At 40.8% G+C, this 17,946-nt stretch overlaps 1 protein-coding gene and 1 long non-coding RNA gene across 12 annotated transcripts in view; one reads left to right on the top strand and one right to left on the bottom strand.

Annotated features, from left to right (window-relative positions):
* Positions 1 to 17,946, top strand: part of HIVEP1 (HIVEP zinc finger 1) — a 130,556-nt gene that overhangs the window by 36,148 nt on the left and 76,462 nt on the right. The window contains exons 1-2 of one of the 11 annotated variants that reach the window (XM_005481729.4): positions 4,601 to 4,745; positions 5,131 to 5,299. The exons of 8 other annotated variants lie outside the window; for them this stretch is intronic. In XM_005481729.4, the coding sequence (XP_005481786.2) occupies positions 5,260 to 5,299 (40 nt within the window). In that variant the 5' untranslated portion in view covers positions 4,601 to 4,745; positions 5,131 to 5,259. Of the gene's footprint in view, positions 1 to 4,600; positions 4,870 to 4,920; positions 5,300 to 17,946 lie in introns of those variants that run through there. 2 more of the 11 variants (XM_074543608.1, XM_074543618.1) reach the window with 2 other exon arrangements.
* Positions 2,136 to 3,793, bottom strand: LOC141729415 (uncharacterized). The gene is made up of 2 exons (XR_012580908.1): positions 3,667 to 3,793; positions 2,136 to 3,312 (listed from the first exon to the last, which is right to left on the bottom strand). It is a non-coding gene; the product is annotated as an uncharacterized LOC141729415 (long non-coding RNA).

The following is a 17,946-nucleotide window of genomic DNA, read 5'->3' as shown; positions in this document are numbered from 1 at the left end:
TCTGTTAGGTTTCTTTAGCTGTAAAAATACTGTGGTCTAAATATAGTTTAAATTGGTTGAGGTACTTTGTTTAAATATGATTCAAAATTGTGTTATACCTGTTTAAATCAGAGTGCAATAGGACAAAGCCATTGGAAAGTCTAGTTAAGATAATTACAAGCCCAGGTAGGAATTTTTAATCAATCATATTTAAAGTGAAATGCTATCTTTTTCTAATATATCTTGCAATCTGATTTAGGATGAACCTGGATAACATAGTGAATTTCCCTTCCCCTGCTCATTATTTGGAATTACCTTAGACAAAAAATGGGGAAAATACTTGGTTAAATAGTTCTCTTTTTTTTGGGTTGCAGTGGAATGTTTTGCATCAGGAATACACAGATTCTGTTATCCTTTTTTTCAATGAAATGGAGTTTCGTGCTCAGGAACAATTGAGGTGGCTGAGATTAGAGGGAGAACAGTACACATGCACAAGGTACCCATTACTCCTTTGGGGACTTTGGAAGCCTTTGGAAGCTGAGAAGGCTACGCTCCTTACAACCCCTCCACCCTTTGCTCTGCCAGTGAGTTCCAGTTCAAGGCTCTTCTCTGTCATCCTTCGTGCTCACTTGCTTCTGGGAGAGCTAACAGGATGATGCAGGCTGAGTTCTGCCGAACCTGTTGGTGGTAACTGGTTCCTCCTTTTCATTCTCCCACTCATTTTGTACCTAGATGATTGGTTGCTGCCACTTTTTGAGACCACTGAGTTGGGAGCATAGCTTCCTACCTGGAACTGAGTCCTGAGGGTGTGACAGTAACTGCACTGGTGTGCATCCTTTCCAAGTGCAATTCCAGTCAGTGATGTTGATCAGGGGAATGCTCTTGTTTGGATACTAGCTGGCTGGAGCTTTCTGCTCCCTCTTTCTGACACATATGCAGATGAAGTTGCTAAATTGCGCTGTCTGGGACAAGGTGCTCTTTTGTTTCAAAAAATGATGAGTAAAGCAACAAAGTTCAAGGTTTATTTCATCACTTGGACTTTTACTCCAGTGATAGAGACTGGGAATTCAGCTGTAGAAAATTGAGATCCTCAGTTTGTTATCTGTTATTGTTTCATTGCTAGCTAACGTTATTTAGTAGACTGTTAAAATAATCCTCCAAGAATGAAGTAAATGTAGGGACTTACAGGTGCAATGATCTCCAGTGCCTAATGACACTGACTGTTAGCATCCTTCATTTTTTGTGCTTGTTTTTGGGGGAGGAAAGAGAAGCTTATGTGGTAATCACATGCTGCCAGGTCATTGCAGGGAATCTGGTGCCAGCAGTAACACTGTTCAAGGTCCTGCTTCTGTGGGAAAACTCACGGGTGGTTAACTTGAGCATCCAATCTCCTTCACAGGGGAGAGTGGTTCATGTATGCTTTTTCTTGAAGCCACTTGGGCCCCACTATGATCTCACATAAGGAGGCATTTTCTTCTAGATTTGTCTTATGAATTTGGAGTTGGGATCACTCACTCATATTGATCTTTGGTTTCAAGCTTCTTTGTGCAGCAGTGAAGGCTGTAGTTGTTTACTTACTAATTTCATCATCGTACTTATGTTGATTTAATGCCCATAGGTATTTAAGCTGTGAGAACAGTGAGAAAGACTTTAACATCTAATTTTCCCCCTTTTTGTTCTTATAATTAAAAAGAAATTCTACAGCATTCATCCAAGGAGTCACTCTGTAAAGTTCATGGTTAATTTCACTATCCATGGACAGCCAAATGCACTTCTGGGACTTTTTTGCAGCATGATTGGGGCCTTCTCTAAATGTTTCTATAACAATTTAATATTCAGTTGGGTTTAGAATGAAAGAACAAAAAGATTCTTCAGCATTCAAACCGGCTGCCTAGGGAAGTGGTTGAGTCACCATCCCTGGAGGTGTTTAAGATGTGTATACATGGCACTTAGGGACATAGTTCGTGGTGGACTTGTCAGCACTGTGTTAGCGGCTGGACTCAATGATCTTAGAGGTATTTCTAACCTAAATGACTAAATGGTTCTAAGATGCAACCTGCTACTTCCTGAGTTTGCTCTCCTGTTTGAAGGGCTGAGTGAGGCACATCAGGAAAGTTGTGGTGTCTGGGTTTCAAACTTCATCTCTTTTGACCACCTTCCATGCCAAGTATAGGAGCATGGTGAGACCTTTAGTTCTTGAAAGGTAGATTGGTTATTTAGGGACAGATATTTGAGATTATGCTTCATTTCTTTGTCCTAATTTGTTTATAATAACAAGGCTTCCAGGAAAAAGATACTGCCTTTAGTTCAGGATTTAGCAGGGCAAATTACTTCAAGTGAGAGGAAGTTTCTTGGAGGTGAATGTAGCAGAAGTGTTCCTGCCTGCCTGTAGCATTTGGATATAACTAATAAGGATGGGAAACACCCTGACCTTAAGGTAACCTTCTGCCCTCCTACTTTGCCATCTGTTTCAAGGCCTGCAAAAGATTTCACTGCCTCTCACACACTCTTCTACCAAGGTTGTCTCCCAGAAAGGGAAAAAGAAGAGTTACATAACAGTGTTTTTCCTCCAAAACTGTGTGTTATGGAATTCAACCAAGACCCTGATTTTAGCTCCAGTAGAAGTCTAAAACTGGCACATATTGTTTTCCAAGGTCCCTTTTTCTGTATGTATGAAGAAAGTAAATGAACCAATAGTTTAGTATGTGGGGTAGAATATTCCTAAATAGCAACAAAGTAGAATGGTTCTTGGAAGAGCCACAACCACCAATTCACTAGTTAGTGAGCTTTCCTTCTCTCAGGGGATACAATTTCTTTCTCAGAAATCACCAGTGGAGAGCTTAGAGGAGAGGAAATGCGCTGTGATACAGAAATGGAACCCATTTCAGATATGATACCCTCCTGTTGAATGTTAATGAACTGCAGCAGTTGTATGTGAGGCTTGTGGCTTGTTACATATGCTTAGCTTGTCAAAAGTTTCTTGGGGCATTAAGAGCAGGCAGTGTCATTTGTGCAACAGGCAGAGCTCTCTGCCCGTGGATGTAACACTGACCTTACTTGAACTGATAAATAGCTGAATTATCCATGACCTTTAATAGCTGAAATGTGTACATCATCTGCAGCCTTTTTCAGGTTTGCTTCAATAGAGATCACTGGATAAAGCATATGTACGTATGTATGCAGTGCTCTGTGTGATCCTCTCTGGCTTGTAACAGCACATCAAGAGAATTCCAGAGTTTAGGAGTAGCAGAGCAATCACTTTTCCATGTGCTCTTTCTTCCTCATGAAAGGTATTCATTCATAGGGATGCATGGTGTTGTGCAGCCAGCTGATCTTAAGGAAAAATAAAACATGACAGAATATAATGTTTGACTTTATCCTCTTAATGTAAAATAAGTACTACCTTCTGTTTGCATTCTCTGGTTTAATTTGGAAGAAGACAGAGACAATATTAAAATATAATGAGGGCAATTAATTTTGTGGTTCACAGTGGCTCAGATTTAGAAGGAAAAAAACCCACCTTAATCAGCACAGTACTTAAGGGCTCCCTGTAAGAAGGTTGTGCTTAACCTTCAGCAAACGCTTAAGGGCTGCCCTGAATAGTAATGGGTTTAAGCACATGCTTAAGTGTTTTCCTGAAGGAAGAACTAAGCATCTTCTCAAGTGTTAGATTACGGCTTCATTTACCTTATTCATAAATCCCAGCATCAGAGGCAAACTTTTCTTTCATCTCTTGGCAGATATTTGGGTGTATAGATTTTTCCACCTCCGTTTGCCCTGCTTTCCGTGGCTCTCTTGCTGCAATCTGATCAGCCCAGGCTGACCTTCAGGGGTGCTCCGCATGGTTCGGGAGCCTGCCCGCATGGCTCCGATTGCACGATCAAAGTCCGTACCTTGCCTTTCATCTGCCGGCTCTCTGCTCTTCCCAGGGTTATTAATTTGAAGAACTCAAAGGCGCAAGCCCTTTCTGCCGCGCCCGTTCCCCGGGAAGTAGGAATGGGAATTAGGTTGTCCAACGGCTTGGCTGTGCTCAGTTTTCCATGGTGGGAGATGGGATTGCAGAGGGTTAAATCTGTACCAGCTGGTTCTTGCTTGGTTGGCTATCGGAAATGCAAGGAAAAAAAATTAAAAGAAAAAACAAAGCAGGAGAGGAAAAAACCCCACACCAGCCCTACAAAAAATATGGGGGGAGGGGAAAAGAGAAAAAAATAAAAAGGGTGAGGGAAGGAGGAAACAAGAAGAAAGAGGGAAAAACAAATTTAAGAAGGTGGAAAATGGGAAGAAAAAAGGGGGAAAGAAAAGAGTACATAGGGGTGTAAAGGGATAAGTAAAAAAGTAAATAAGAACAAGAAAAAAAGAAAATTAAAATGGGGGAAGTAAAACGGAAAATGGAATAAAGAAAAAATGGCAAGGAGGGAAACGAAGAAAAAAAGGAAGAAAAAAGTATCACGGAGAAAGGGAAAAGAAAGAAGGGAGAAGAAAGAAGAGAGAAAAAAGAAGAGAAAGAAGAAGGAGGGGGAAAAGGGGAGGGGAAGAGTAAGGAACAAAAAAAAAAGGAGGGGAGCCCCCCCCAGGCGAGCGCGCCGCCCCCCGCGCCGGCAGCAGCCGCAGGCCGCAGCCCCGGCCGGGCCGCCCCGAGGCCGCCGCGGGGGCCCGGCCTTGCGCGGGGCCCGGCCTTGCGCGGCTCTTGCGTAAGCGGCGGCCCCGCCGCCCTGCCGGTGGTGCCGTTGCCATGGCGAGATAGCGGGGGAGGATTCCTGGGATCCGTAAGCCGGGGGAGAGGGACAGATTACGTCTTAACCCGTCACTCCGCGGCGCCTAACGTGATGTGGCAGGGTCGCCCAGGTGTCCCGGGGGGGTGACCCGGCGGGCAGCTCCGGGCTGTTGCAGGCATCGTTTTAAATAAAATAAAGCTGGGAGGGAGGGAGCGGGGGTGGCTCTCGGGGTAAGAGGATTAGATGCGTTTGCATGGGGGCCAGGATGAGAAAAATACTGCAGGGCTTGAGGGAGGTGGGTTTGAGAAATTGGCCTCGATGGAAACGGGAGGCATCTCTCTTTATGAACATTCCTAGTACCTGCTGAGAACTGCCTGGCAGGTGCTGGAAGGGGATTCTTTTAATCTTCATCTGCATATTTTATTATCACATTTAGTTGTCAGCGTTTTAATCGTAAGATGTGCACATAAACACACCCTGAGAATCTCTAAGCAGCGAGTCCAAGTACCAGCCCTATGCTGATAGTGAGCCTAGATCAAATCATTGACAGATGTCTTTTACATGAATGGAAGGAATGACGGGAGAAGGCATCAGTGTCTGCTTGGGTAAGTATCCTTTCCCTTTTCTTTAATCATTGTTAGTATTTTACACTGTCTCTTCCTCAGCGTCAGAGTGGGAGCAGTCAACTCTGGTGGGGTCTTCTTGTGCTTTTGATCTTCTCACTACTCTTTGCCTGCTAGAATTCCTAGAAGCAGGTGAGGATTTATTGAACCTTTTGCCATGGTGTCTTCTTTGTCGCTGTAAGGATGTCATTAGAGCAGGGAAAAACTTTATAAATTCCGATGTTCGATTTTAAATTTAGAAAAGATGATGTTTGGTCTAGAATTGAGTATGAAAAATACTGGTCTCCAAATTTACTGTGTTGTAAACATGTTTCTTAAGAGAGCAGCCCCTACCTGTGTTAATAATAATATTCATTGCCAGAAAAGTGATGTGTGTGGGGAAAAAGTCTTAAGTGAATGTAACATTCTTAAACAGTTTTCCAGCAGTGGGGTAAGAAATGTAAGAGAGAATACTACTGGGAAATGAGCTTGCGTTACACCCACAGAGCATATACTGTACATTAGTTATAACCCTGTTGTTTTTGTTGCCTGCAATTAATTGAGTAATTTCTTCCGTGACTGAAACTGCAGGTTAAGCATGTTTGCTTTGAAAGCCAGTCTTGTGAATTGAGACGGCTTTTGCACTTACCATATATTAACAAGCTCTCGCAAAGTACATTTTGTGTGCTATGGTTCTCAATTCCTGAAAGGTGTCAGTGGGGGTTAATTCACTGTTACATAAACAGCCAATAACAGCTTCCGACTGTACTGGAATTGCTCTAAAATAGTTATTAGTTTCAAGGCCATTATGGAGGAAAAGGCATTTCACTTTTGCAGATATTATTTCTATTAAAAACCCAGAAATGGACTATGAGAACTCTGAGCCATTGAAGTGAGGACATTCCCGTATGAATAGGCAAAGCTGTAGTGTAGCTTTACCACTGGGTTTTACAACTCTGACAAGGCCTTTACCTCCCAGTTATACTTGGAAACCAACAAAATCTCAACCAAGCCAGTTTTCCAGAAGCTGAGCATTTATTGTATGAAGACACTCGAGTAGAGCATCATTGCTTTAGCTAGCAGAGCCTGGGTGCTACCTGTGTGCATGCATGCTGATGTTCCAAAAAAGCAGAAGTCAGAGCTGGCATCACAAAAAGCCAAATCTTAGAGCAGTTCTGAACTGTGGGAGCACAGGAGCAGCACAGAGAGCCAGATGCTGGGGTTTGTTGCAGCAGGGTTATTCAGCAGTTCAGCTCACTCCAGGTGGTGCAGGAAGGAGCTGAGAATCAGTTTCTGAGCTCCCTGCCTGGGAAGCAGGGGTGCCTGGAGGGTGGAATATATGCCTGCAGCCATTTCTGGTGCCTTCTGGTTTTGAAACTTCCCATGGGGAATTAGCTAGATAGTTTTGTTGCTGAAGTGTTTATTTAGCAAAGCAGGCCTGGTACCTGTTGAAGCAGCCTGCAGAATTGGCTCTTGCTCTCTGGGCATGAGCAATTGTTGTTTGCTCAGAGAACTGGAAGTGTTTGAATATGAGAACTTTGCTTGCATTTAGACATCTTCAGTTGCCCCCAGACTAGCTTACACCTTGACTTTTCAGAAGCTGGAAATACTACTTCTGCCTCATTTCTAGAAGTAAAAGAGTACAGGAAGGGATTTTATGCATAATTCAGCTGGTTTTTGCATATGACTGCTCATACTGACTGCTACTTTCCAAGAGATAAAGTGACTTTATGTTTTGGTTGTTTCAGCTATAGGAGTTGACTCCTGTTTATTTTAAATGCAGTGTTGTTCTGCATCACCAGCAAGTTATTTATTTAGGTGTCTGAGGGAAACACATGACTTGGCATTAACTTTTCTTTTCCTCCCATCTCCCCTGACCCCAAAGTAGTTCAGCCTGAAACTTGATAAGTTAATCGCAGTTACCTTGGCAAAATTATAAACAAATTAAGATGGATGAAGCCTGGCCATAAAATTATTTTGGATAGGCTGGGAAAATGCAGCTGAGAGCATTAATTGCTGCTACTTTCACTGCTACCTTTGACAGTGTAGAGTTTCAGTAAGTAATTCCTCCTTGAAGGAAAGGAAACATGCCATGTCATCTGTGTCACTTCTGTAGCCTTTCTGAAATTTCCTGGATTTATGACTTGTGTTAATCAATGTCTTGTAGGTAAGTCTTTCAGATATTTTCACTTCCCTGATATGGAACTAGTCCATCTGTGTATCTTTATTTTGGTATATGTATGCTTGTCACAGGTAATTACACGGTTTTGCACTATTTAAAAATGGCAGACCCTTACTACAGTCAATATAGTTTTAATGGAATTAATGACATTTTAAATTAAGAAGAATTTTTGCTCATTTGTCTGTTATAGACCATAATTTGATTTCAACCCCCAGCAATGCTGATGGCCCTGGAGATGATAGATGACAGGACACAGCACATACTGGAGGATTAGCTGTTAATGTTGCTTCATCCAGTCCTGCTTATGTTGTGGAAAGACATTTAGGAGGTGCCTAGAGCTCAACCATGGAATTTATTTAGAGGGAGATTTCAGAAGAACACCAAGCATAAATCTTCTCATATTTGCAAGTTTTTTTGTGATATTAAATCTGATGGTGCACACTTTTGTAGTATATTTTACCAAAAGTGATCCTAAAAATTCACAAGTTGTCTTTCATCCAGGAGGTGGGTAGTACAGCGAGAGTGAGAAGCAGGGATAAGGCTTTTGAATCTTAATGAAGCTAGCTCAGCCAGAGGGGATGTGTCAAGTGGGAGGTAGAGCAGTCTTTAAAGAACCACATGGATATCTTTTGGTGTGGTCTAAGTGTCCATTTGAGACCCTCTACAGATTTACCATACCGTTTCAATCTTTACTTGTTTGGATTTTATATATTATAGAGTATATGCTTGTAAACCACTTCATACTGAGCGCAGTGTTCATTCTGATTGAACATTCATGCCTTATTATATGTCTTTATCATCATTGCAAGATAAATATCAGGGCTTTATGACTTAATAATAAGTTTTATCTTTAAAGATCATTTTCTAACATATTGAAATGGGTTGTTACCTCACCTAGGAGTTATGAGTGTGATTGTTGGGAACACCTGAGAGTTGAGTTAGCTGAATGCTGTTTTAATTGGCAGGAGATTACCAGTTTCTATGGGAAAATGAATTAGTTAAAACCCGTCACAAAGGCCTTTTGAAAATTCTCAACTGTATTACGAAGATTGTTGATTTTGAAATTAATTACTACAAGTTAGAAGAAGAGGGTACTTTCTCAATACCCCAATTTTGCATTGTCTGTACACAATAATTGGTTTACACTGTATTTAGGAGACACATACAAAACAGTTGTGTCTTTGCAAAAGTTTTAGCAGTAGCTTTATGTGGGCCCACTCCGAGGCAATCTGATAAGGTCTGATTTTCAGAAAGCCCCCTGCTGAAAACCAGGCTGGTTTAAGAGAGCTCTGGTTCAGCACTTTGATTCATTAGCTGTTTCGGAAGTCTCTGCTCCCACTAGTTAGTATGACCTATCAGAATGTGTAAGGGCAGGAGGAGTTTGTGGCCACTCTTGGATGCAGTAATTGTGCCTGATGAGACACTGGCACAGGTTGCCCAGAGAAGCTGTGGATGCCCCATCTCTGGAAGTGTTCAAGGCCAGGTTGGATGGGGCTTTGAGCAGCCTGGTCCAGTGGAAGGTGTCCCTGCCCATTGCCAGGGCGTGGGAACTAGTTAATCTTTAAGGTCCCTTCCAACCCAAAACATTCCATGATTCTATAAAATAGTGAAAAAAGCTGCCTTTAAATTTTTGTGTATAATTGGAAAGGGCACAGATAAATGAGAAGATAGGCTCAGGAGGGGCAGGCAAGGGGGGTTAACTCTAGAGTGTTTCTATGTAAGTAGTTGGCAATAAAGTATCTAAATATCTCTGTAAGTCTTCATGTGTGCAGCTGCCATGTTCCTTAGGAATACAGTTATCTTTCCAATGAATTCTTGGAGTGTGGAAATCTTGTTTCATGGACTAAAACTATAAAGTACACAGGAAGGTTGTGTTGGATGTTGGTACCAAACTCACATATCCCATGACAAGTTCCTAAACCCAGAGACCAGACTTCACTACAAAATTCCCTCACCTCTCCATCATCATCCCACACATTCTCTTCTGCCTTCCCATCACTGAGCTATGTAGTCAAAAACAAGAATCCCCTTCCCTTTTCCTTCTTACCTTAAAGGAGGGAATTTTGAGCTTCTGGTAGGTGACTTGCTGCCTGCAGTTTTTACTGCTCTGTTCCTTGGACATTTTCCAAGGCAGTCAGTCCTGACTTTCATCTACACCCTGGGGATTCCACAGGTGCGATGGAGAAGTGAACCTTTGTGTGAGATTTGGCTGGTTTGCAGTCTCTTGCCACAGGGGAATGGAAGTAATAACAAAGGAGTTCCCACAGATAGGTGGATGTTGTGGGGTTGTGCCAGGAAGTTTTGGTTTCCTAATAAAATTGAAAGACCAGTTTCTGCTTCCCTTAAAATCCTTGGGAACTTTATAGTCGGCCTGAGTACTGACTGAATTTTGGTGAAGAGTCAAATGCTCACCTGAGACTGGAGCATGGGGTTGGGGGAGGCATTTCAGCTTCATCTAATTCTAATTTATTCTGTGTGAGATATTCACCTGTGTGTGCCTGCAAGGGACTGGTAAATGTATAACAGAGAAAAAGCCCTGCAGTTTGACATACATAAATGTCACTTTACAATGTTGTTAGTGCAAAAAGCACAGCATATCCCTGTTGAAATTGCTTAAAACAGATGTGTTTTCAGAAGGAGTTCCCTAAACAGTAGTAAATTTACTCACAGATTGGAATAAGCAACAGATGTTAAATCCACTCCTAATAAGTGTGTGCCATGCCATTCATTGGGAGTTTGTCAGATGACCTTCACAGTAGATTTGTACTGTACTCAAACATCTACAATTAAAGCTCATTGAAATTAGATTCTTAGGACAGTGTTGACATTATTTTTAAAAGAGTGACTTTGTTTTCCTTTATAACTTGTATTTAATGGGAGAAAACCAATAAAAACTAAAATGTTAGAAAACTCAAAACTTGTCATATTTCTTTAGTTTTTCCGAAATTATCTGCATTAAATGAGGAATTAGTTGTTCTAAATTTTACAGACTTTGTACTGAATTTGAATTTTCAAAGTCTAAATGGCTTCTAGTTTAAATTATTAAAATACTTGAAATAAAGCTTTTGACAAATGTTTTTTGAGGGTTTTTTGTTGTGTTTTTTTAGGAAAGATGAAACTGTTCATTCCAGAAAATATTTTGTATTGTAAAACTTGCTGAAGCTCATCCTTTCCACAAATAGCTTAGATTTTGGTAGTGAATGTTTTTGTCAGAATTTTTTTTTGTCAGGCTCCCTCTGGCAGCGTCATTTTGTCATCTCCATGGGAACTTAGAGTTTTAGGGAAAGATAGGTGTCAGCCACCATATACTATAGATAAATGATGTGTCCTTTGGTAGTATTAGAACAGGAGAAATGGCCAGTACATCATTAAAGAAAATTGAATTTAGGATTTCAAAATGCTGGAATATCTTATTAAGAGTCCCAGTATTGACTCTGCATTTAGGAAGTTTCCATGTGCCTTAAGAGTGTGTTTCCCAGCCATGATGTGTTTCAATTTATTTTGCTCTGATTTTATGGATATACATTTCTTGCTTTGGGGATAAATGTGAGGATAATGTGCCATATAATGCATTTTAGTCTCCAGTTGACATTTATTGTCAACCTGTTTTCTTAAAACCTGGTTTTTATAGGGGAAATTTCAGATGAGAGCGTATGGATTGATATATTTGATCTGCTTCTTGTTACACAGGATTTGCAGTATAATACTTAAAGCCCCTTGGATAATACAGCACAGAGTTTCTTATTGGCCTGTACCAGATATTCCCAAAATGTGTTTGCTAGCATGGTTTAGTGCAGCTTTCAGGTTTTTCTTGGCATTATGCCTTGAGGAAGCTTTACTGTTGTATTGTTTGTTTTCAAATTTTACTTCTTAAATATTAATTACATATGATATAAAGCAAAAATTTGTAAATTAACATGGCCAACCATCTCAAATCTGAGCTGGAAATGAAATATTGGAAACAAAATTTTGGTTTGCTCCAAGTCTTGTTGATCTGTATGAGACAGAAGGTATCATTTCCTGCTGTGTATCTTCAGCAATCAGCAGTGAAACAGCAGACTGATTGGTTATTTACTTTTTATTTTCTCTCCCATAGATCTTATGTCAACAGCACTCAAGCAGAGTGTAGCATGGTTATTTTTACTGTGTCTTTATTGGTTGCATAGATTAAAACATGAGCAGTTTTATGGAGGTTGCCTTTTTGCATCCTGACAACTTCATATTTGTCCTTGTCTTTATTAAAACATTTCATTTCTCTCAGACAACTTAACCTTTTTCTTCTACTCCAGCTAACGACAAGGACAAATATTTGTCAACATCCTTTCAACATGATGCATTCACAGCTCCATCAGTATTTTGGGGGTCTGGAAGAATGTTTCTGACCCTTCCTGTAGCAGAGGTGATGCCAGGTGTGGGAATGTTCATCTCTGCTTCCATCTCTGCAGCAGTTTTGGTGGTGATGTGCAGCTGCCCAGGCATCACCACCAGCCCTGGGGGCCACCTGGGGATCTTTCCTTGCTGATGCACTCTCCCAAAGCCCTGGGTGGCTGTGGGAGCATGGCAAGGAGCAGGCTGCAGGTTGGGTTTGTTTCACATCTTCCTTTCTTCTAAAATTGTTCCAGACCTCTGAGCTCTGTCATCAGGTATAACATAGCAATGAAGCAAGCAAAGTCTACAGTGCCTCCAAGCCCACTATAGTTGTGGAGTTCCACCATTTTGCTTTGGATAAAATGATCAAAAATAGTGTTTAGGGAAAGAGTGAACATCACCCGAACAGATACAGCAACTTTGTCAGGATGTGTAGGGTCTTGAGCAGAGATATGGGTTTTGGGCATCTGCAATGTTTGTGAAATAGAAACAGTATTTTTTTAAGAATATGGATAAGTTAAACTTCTTGGGAGAAAGGGACTAAGTATTTTTTTCACTTTTATATGTGCTGGGCAAACTACTGAGTAAATATGGTCCTAATATTTGCACTAGCAGACTGTGATATGAGCACCAGTGATTTCCCCATGTCTCCTGCAGACCTGTGTGATTAAAAACCCACGAGTGTGATTAAAATCTTACATCAGCATTGGAATGATTTGGATTCCTTCATGCTTTCAACTATTCAGGATGTCAGTAAAAAAGGCCTATTTCTACTAACATGTGATCAGAGATTTCTGTCGCACTCTGCCTGGCACAGACCTAGTGATGATGGATGTGACTGGTACCTACACAGAATGTTCCTGCTGTGTCTTTTCCTGAATGTGTGCCCAAAGGGAAGCTTTCCACGGTTTTTGAATGGCCTTTAGCTGAAGACTTGTTCGGGAGGCAGAAGGTATTTTAAGAAAACTGTGGTAGGTACGAATCCTGGTAATAAGGCTCTTGTGGTCTATTCAGTGCTGCCTGACAGGTCTGTATTTGATTTCACTGATGGCCTTTCAAATGCAGAGTTAGATTTTTCTACATGTTATTGCAGCTGAACAATTGTAGGTATCTCCCCACAGAAGGCTCCACTGCCTTTTCCTGGGCAAATGCTCTCTTGTTTTTTCATATCCTACTCTTTCAAAATGAGTTGAAGTGTTTAATTTAGGAAGAACACAGTCAAGTATTTTCTGCTGTGAGATGGCAGAAGGGGTGTTTCTTCCTGGTGATGGGGCTTGCTGGCGTAGGTGTCTTCTGTGGCTTTGGAAGGAATGTTCAGTAGATACTTGATGACCTTCTGTAGGAGGAAAATAGGTGCACAGGTGAAAATGGAGGAGGTTCTTGTGAATGTCGAGGTCTCTTGCAAGTCTGGTGCTCAGCCTACATTTCAGTACACAGGCAGAGAGTTGTGCTGCCAAGAAATTAATGTCTCTTTTACTGGGATAGTGAGGGTCTCTGTGCACCACATTCAGAGCGCTCCTATGGCTTTGCTTACAGGCCTAGGTTTGAAAAAAAGCAAAAATGTTCCAGCTGGAAAGGAACTGATTTTTCTTTAAAAAAGAAAAAAAAAAGCCTTGGAGTGCCTTGGGTGTGTTGGGTAATTGTGTACTCAAGAAACGCACTTACATAAGTGAAGACACTCTATAACCCTCGCCTGCCAGGAAGGCAGGCGCTGCAGAAAACCCACTCATCGCAGAGGAACCCTCAGTAGGTGCAAAAGGGGAGGAGAACCTTTGTTCTTTGTGCTGTGTTTATTCACAAAGCAAAGTTGTCTTTGGCATATGTGCTTGGCACCAGAGGATTCCCGTTTTTTATCCTGCGGAGCTGCTTTTTCTTGTCGGTGTTGCGGGTAGGTTTCCTTTCCTAACGCGGAAGGGGAGAGGTGGGTATTTTCCATAGCTCATCCCAAGGCTTCGTCCCTGCTGGTTGGAGAGCCCAGCAAAGCACCTTCTGGAGGCAGGGTAGGAGTCAGAAGCAAAGTCCTGGACAGCAGCTCTGGTGGATTCCGTTCCAGAGCTGTTTGAGGAGAGAAGGGAAAGATATGGGGGGATGTAAAGGTGGCATGCAGCAGGGCACAGGGTCAGGATATCAGTCTGGGTTCCCTAGTTCAGTAAGGAAAGCCCACACAGATGGGGAGGGACTTTATAGTGATAGGACAAGGGGTAATGACTTTAAACTGAAAGAGGCTGGATTTATATTAGATATAAAGAGGAAATTCTCTACTGTGAGGGTGGTGAGACATTGGAACAGGTTACCCAGAGAGGTGTTAGGTGCCCCATCTCTGGAAACAGTCAAGGCCAGGTTGGATGGGGCTCTGAGCAAGATGATCTCGTTACGATGTCCCTGCTCATTGCAGGGGATTGCTTTAGATGACCTCTGAAGGTCCCTTCCAACCCAAACTGTTTTATGATTCTGGCACATGCTCAGTAAATATGGTCCTAATCCTTCACTAGCAGACTGTGATACGAACAGCATTGAATGCCAGATCTGCTTCTCATGCTTAACAGTGTGCATTTAGGGGAGTTCTAAAACAAGGGTGCTTTCTGGGCAAAACTAGGCTATACTGTATTTACCAAGTAAGCACATTTTCCATTAAAGTAGTTTATAAAACGTACAAACAGGCCTTAGTGTTTGCTTACATTGCTTACGGTACAAATGTCAAATTTAAATGCATGTGAAACTTTATTTCAGATGTTTATTTCAAATGTAATTTGATTTTACTGTGAAAACATTTCAGGAGTTAAGTTTGAGATGTGTGACAGAACAGCAAAGATATTTAATACTTAGCTTAATTTAGAAAAATGACCTTTCGGAGGAAAAAACTGTGCTTGTCAAAAATATACTGATGAATTAATTTCTTGTGATGCCAGTGTGATAGCTGACTTTTGAGAGCAACCTTAAAGATAATGAGTTTTATTTTTATCTTAGATCTATCTGATTGTAGTGCCTCTCACAAATCAAGTCACTTTACTGACTTCTATGCCTATAAATACATAGCAAAATTTGGAAGCAAAATGAGCAACCAGAAAAAAAACCCAAACAAAACCAAAAAACCAACTCCAACAAAATTAAACCAGATCAGAGCAGTGCAAATTTGACTGACCAGTGTGGATGCATACTTGGGATTTTAAATGACATTGTAGTTGTAAGATCAGTGTCTTCTTTCACCACCACCACCTCCCCACTCCCCATCAACAAACCACCCTAAAAATGCTATGTAGAAATACCAGCGTTGTAATCAGTTTTTAAATGTCCCTAATAGAAATGTGATAGCAATGCTGTCTTAGAAAATACTTAACTTTGTTTCCAGAGACTGGAAACTTTGTTTCCAGAGACATATCAATGACTTTTATTTTGTAAGAATATGCAAGGAATTTGAAAGCAATTTTAGAACTTCTTGTCGATTTCTGACTGCTTAAATTGATTTATGTTTAGAACCTAATCTTGCTCACTTTGACAAAGCTGGCAGCTTCAGTGGGTTTATTTGTGCAGATAGAGTGAGAAAGATTCAGCTTTTGATATAAATACTTTAGCTTTCTGGTTTCTGAGAACTATTTTCTTACAGTTAATTATGCATTCTTAAAATGTGTACATTCATAGGCATATGTAGAGGGAGACATGGCAGCTTAGTTTGCAAAATATTGAGCTTCGTTTTGCCTATCAGTGTTTTTAATTTTAGTCAGAACAATCTCTAAATTGTTAAGACAGATCAAGACTTAGAAGTCATGTCATATATATTGTCACATGCAGCATTGTAAACTGTATAAGCATAGCTATTACTGGAACATCAGTATGTTTCAAAACATTGTTTTAAGTGTTTTCTCTGGGCTGGTTCAAAGTGGTCCTTTGAGGTTCATTTTGGGAAGGACAGATGTCAAAACCGGCGGTTTGTGTTCTTGTGGGCCATGGGTGGCTGTCAGGTGGAGGGGAGAGCGTGGGAGGTGACTCAGCATGGATGGGCCTGGGAATGGGTTTGTGAAAGCTGAAGTATTGCAAAACAAATATTCCTTTCCATGCTTGAATTATATTAATTGAGATGGTTTGAAATAAAGTGGTGCCAACTTGAAACAGCTTACAAGTTTAAAAGTCTGTGTTGTTTAAAAGAAATACTGAAGTGTCAGTGATGAGGTGTGCTTCTGACTACAGCTGAAGGGTTTGTATCAGCAAACAAGCGAATGTGAATTCATCAGTCTACAAGTTTGCAATTTGGGTGACATGCAGCCATAAAAATACAGGGTGAAACCACATGGGTTTACCTTAATCGTTAAATTTTAGCAGTATTTTAATTTTCTTGTGTAGAAGTGTTAGTTTCTACACAAGAAGTTAGTTATTGGGTTGAGCATCAAGTTTGCTGAAAATACCTTTTGCTGCAAGCTGCTGTTGAAAATAGAAACCTCCTCTTGCTGTTGTGGTTGTGATGGAGTTGGTGAGCAGCAGTCACTGTCATATTTTGGTGGTTACACTGAGGTCACTCCCAGCTAGGCTTGGCTGAGCACTTTTGGTAATGTTACAAGTATAGTCTAGCTTTGCGGCAGCAAACTTACTGTAGTTCTGCGGTGATCTCCTTTTGGGTGGTAGTTTCTTAGAATAGCTTTAGTTATTGTTGGAACAGTGGCAAGTTGAAAGAGTATTGCATGCATGTAATGGTATTTCATCTCAAGCAAAACAGAGGATGTGAGTTTCTAAAGCAACCAGAATTATTTTTAACTCTTTCCTCAGTTCTTTAAAAGAAATTCAGATTCGTCGGGGTCGTGTCTCAAAGTGACTCCTGTAAAGTGTTTCTAAGAGAGAATAACAATGTGTTCAGTGGGCAGTTTTGTACGAACGCTGTGGACCATGGTATTTTGCTTTGTGGATTTTTTTTATCTTTAGGCACTGCAGTTAGTAGCTGGGTGGTGTTCTGAAAGTCACATTTGATCTTTACTGAGAGTGTTATCTGTTTGTCCTTACCTAGGATGTTGTTTTCTTAGTAAAGAAAGTGCTGAGATTCCCCAGTACACAGCTTCTGTATTCCAGGATAAAAGCCCAGGAGCTCATATCTCGTTGTGCTTTAAAGTGTTTCTCAAACAGCATTGATCAATGAATTCATTTGCAATGGGAAAGCTAAATCTCAAACACGTGCATGTTAAATATCTGCCTGAAAGCAGGGAGGAAATGGGAGCTGAGATAAATTTGTGAGAAGTTCAACTTGTAAGACCTACAATTTGACATAAGTGAAAGTTACAAAGCATCACTTAGGTCTTCTATTCCACTAATGCTCTGTATCGTTGATTGTTTAATATACCCTTTTTTCAAATATTCCTCACCTCTCTGTAAATTAAGCTGCTGTAAACTTTCAGACTCTTCTCACTGGGAGTCATCTGCAGGCTTGTAAGTATTTGTATTGCTCTTTGAACTTTTTTTATTTCTGATATAGTTGTATTGTCTGTATTTTTCCTGAAGCAGCCTAATATTTTATCTGAGAAGACTGACCCTTCCTACAAAGAATTAAAAAAATAAACCAGCAAAGTGCTCAGGAATGAACTTTATGTGCTATGTGGTTATTTTCAGAGAGTTATCAAGACCTGCAGGTCAGTTCTTCAGTGCCACAGACCAAAAGGTCATAAATTGAATGTTATGAGTAGTTTAAAAAGGTACAGGGATTTGACCTATTTCTCTCTTTATGTATTTCAGTGCTTTGACTGTGGCTTTTTACCTCAGCATTCTTGTTGTACCTCAGCATTCCAGGTACAAACACTTTCCAGTAGTCCAAAGTTTAGGCTGCTAATGTGCTGGTTGGGTTGCATTCCTCCAGCTGTCCTGTAAGGAGGTGACTCGCAAGGTACCATATGACAGCCTGTAGTTCAGCCAGGAATTAAGCCAGGAAATTAAACTATCTGCATGTTCAGAACTATATCCTGGTAGTAATTTTAAAACTCTGTCTGTTTTTCCATATTTAAATCCTAATTTTTCAAGGGGTCTTTAATGATTGCCACTGGGTTTGTCCTTGCTTTTGTGCTAAATTTGGAGTGATAGTTTCTAAATCTTTTGTTTACTGTAGCATGTGAGGTAATGAAATTTG

This window comes from Zonotrichia albicollis, chromosome 1, assembly GCF_047830755.1.
Source record: "Zonotrichia albicollis isolate bZonAlb1 chromosome 1, bZonAlb1.hap1, whole genome shotgun sequence".
Taxonomy (NCBI): domain Eukaryota; kingdom Metazoa; phylum Chordata; class Aves; order Passeriformes; family Passerellidae; genus Zonotrichia; species Zonotrichia albicollis.
The sequence above is the reverse complement of the archived record's forward strand: the minus strand, read 5'-3'. Positions and strand labels throughout refer to the sequence as shown.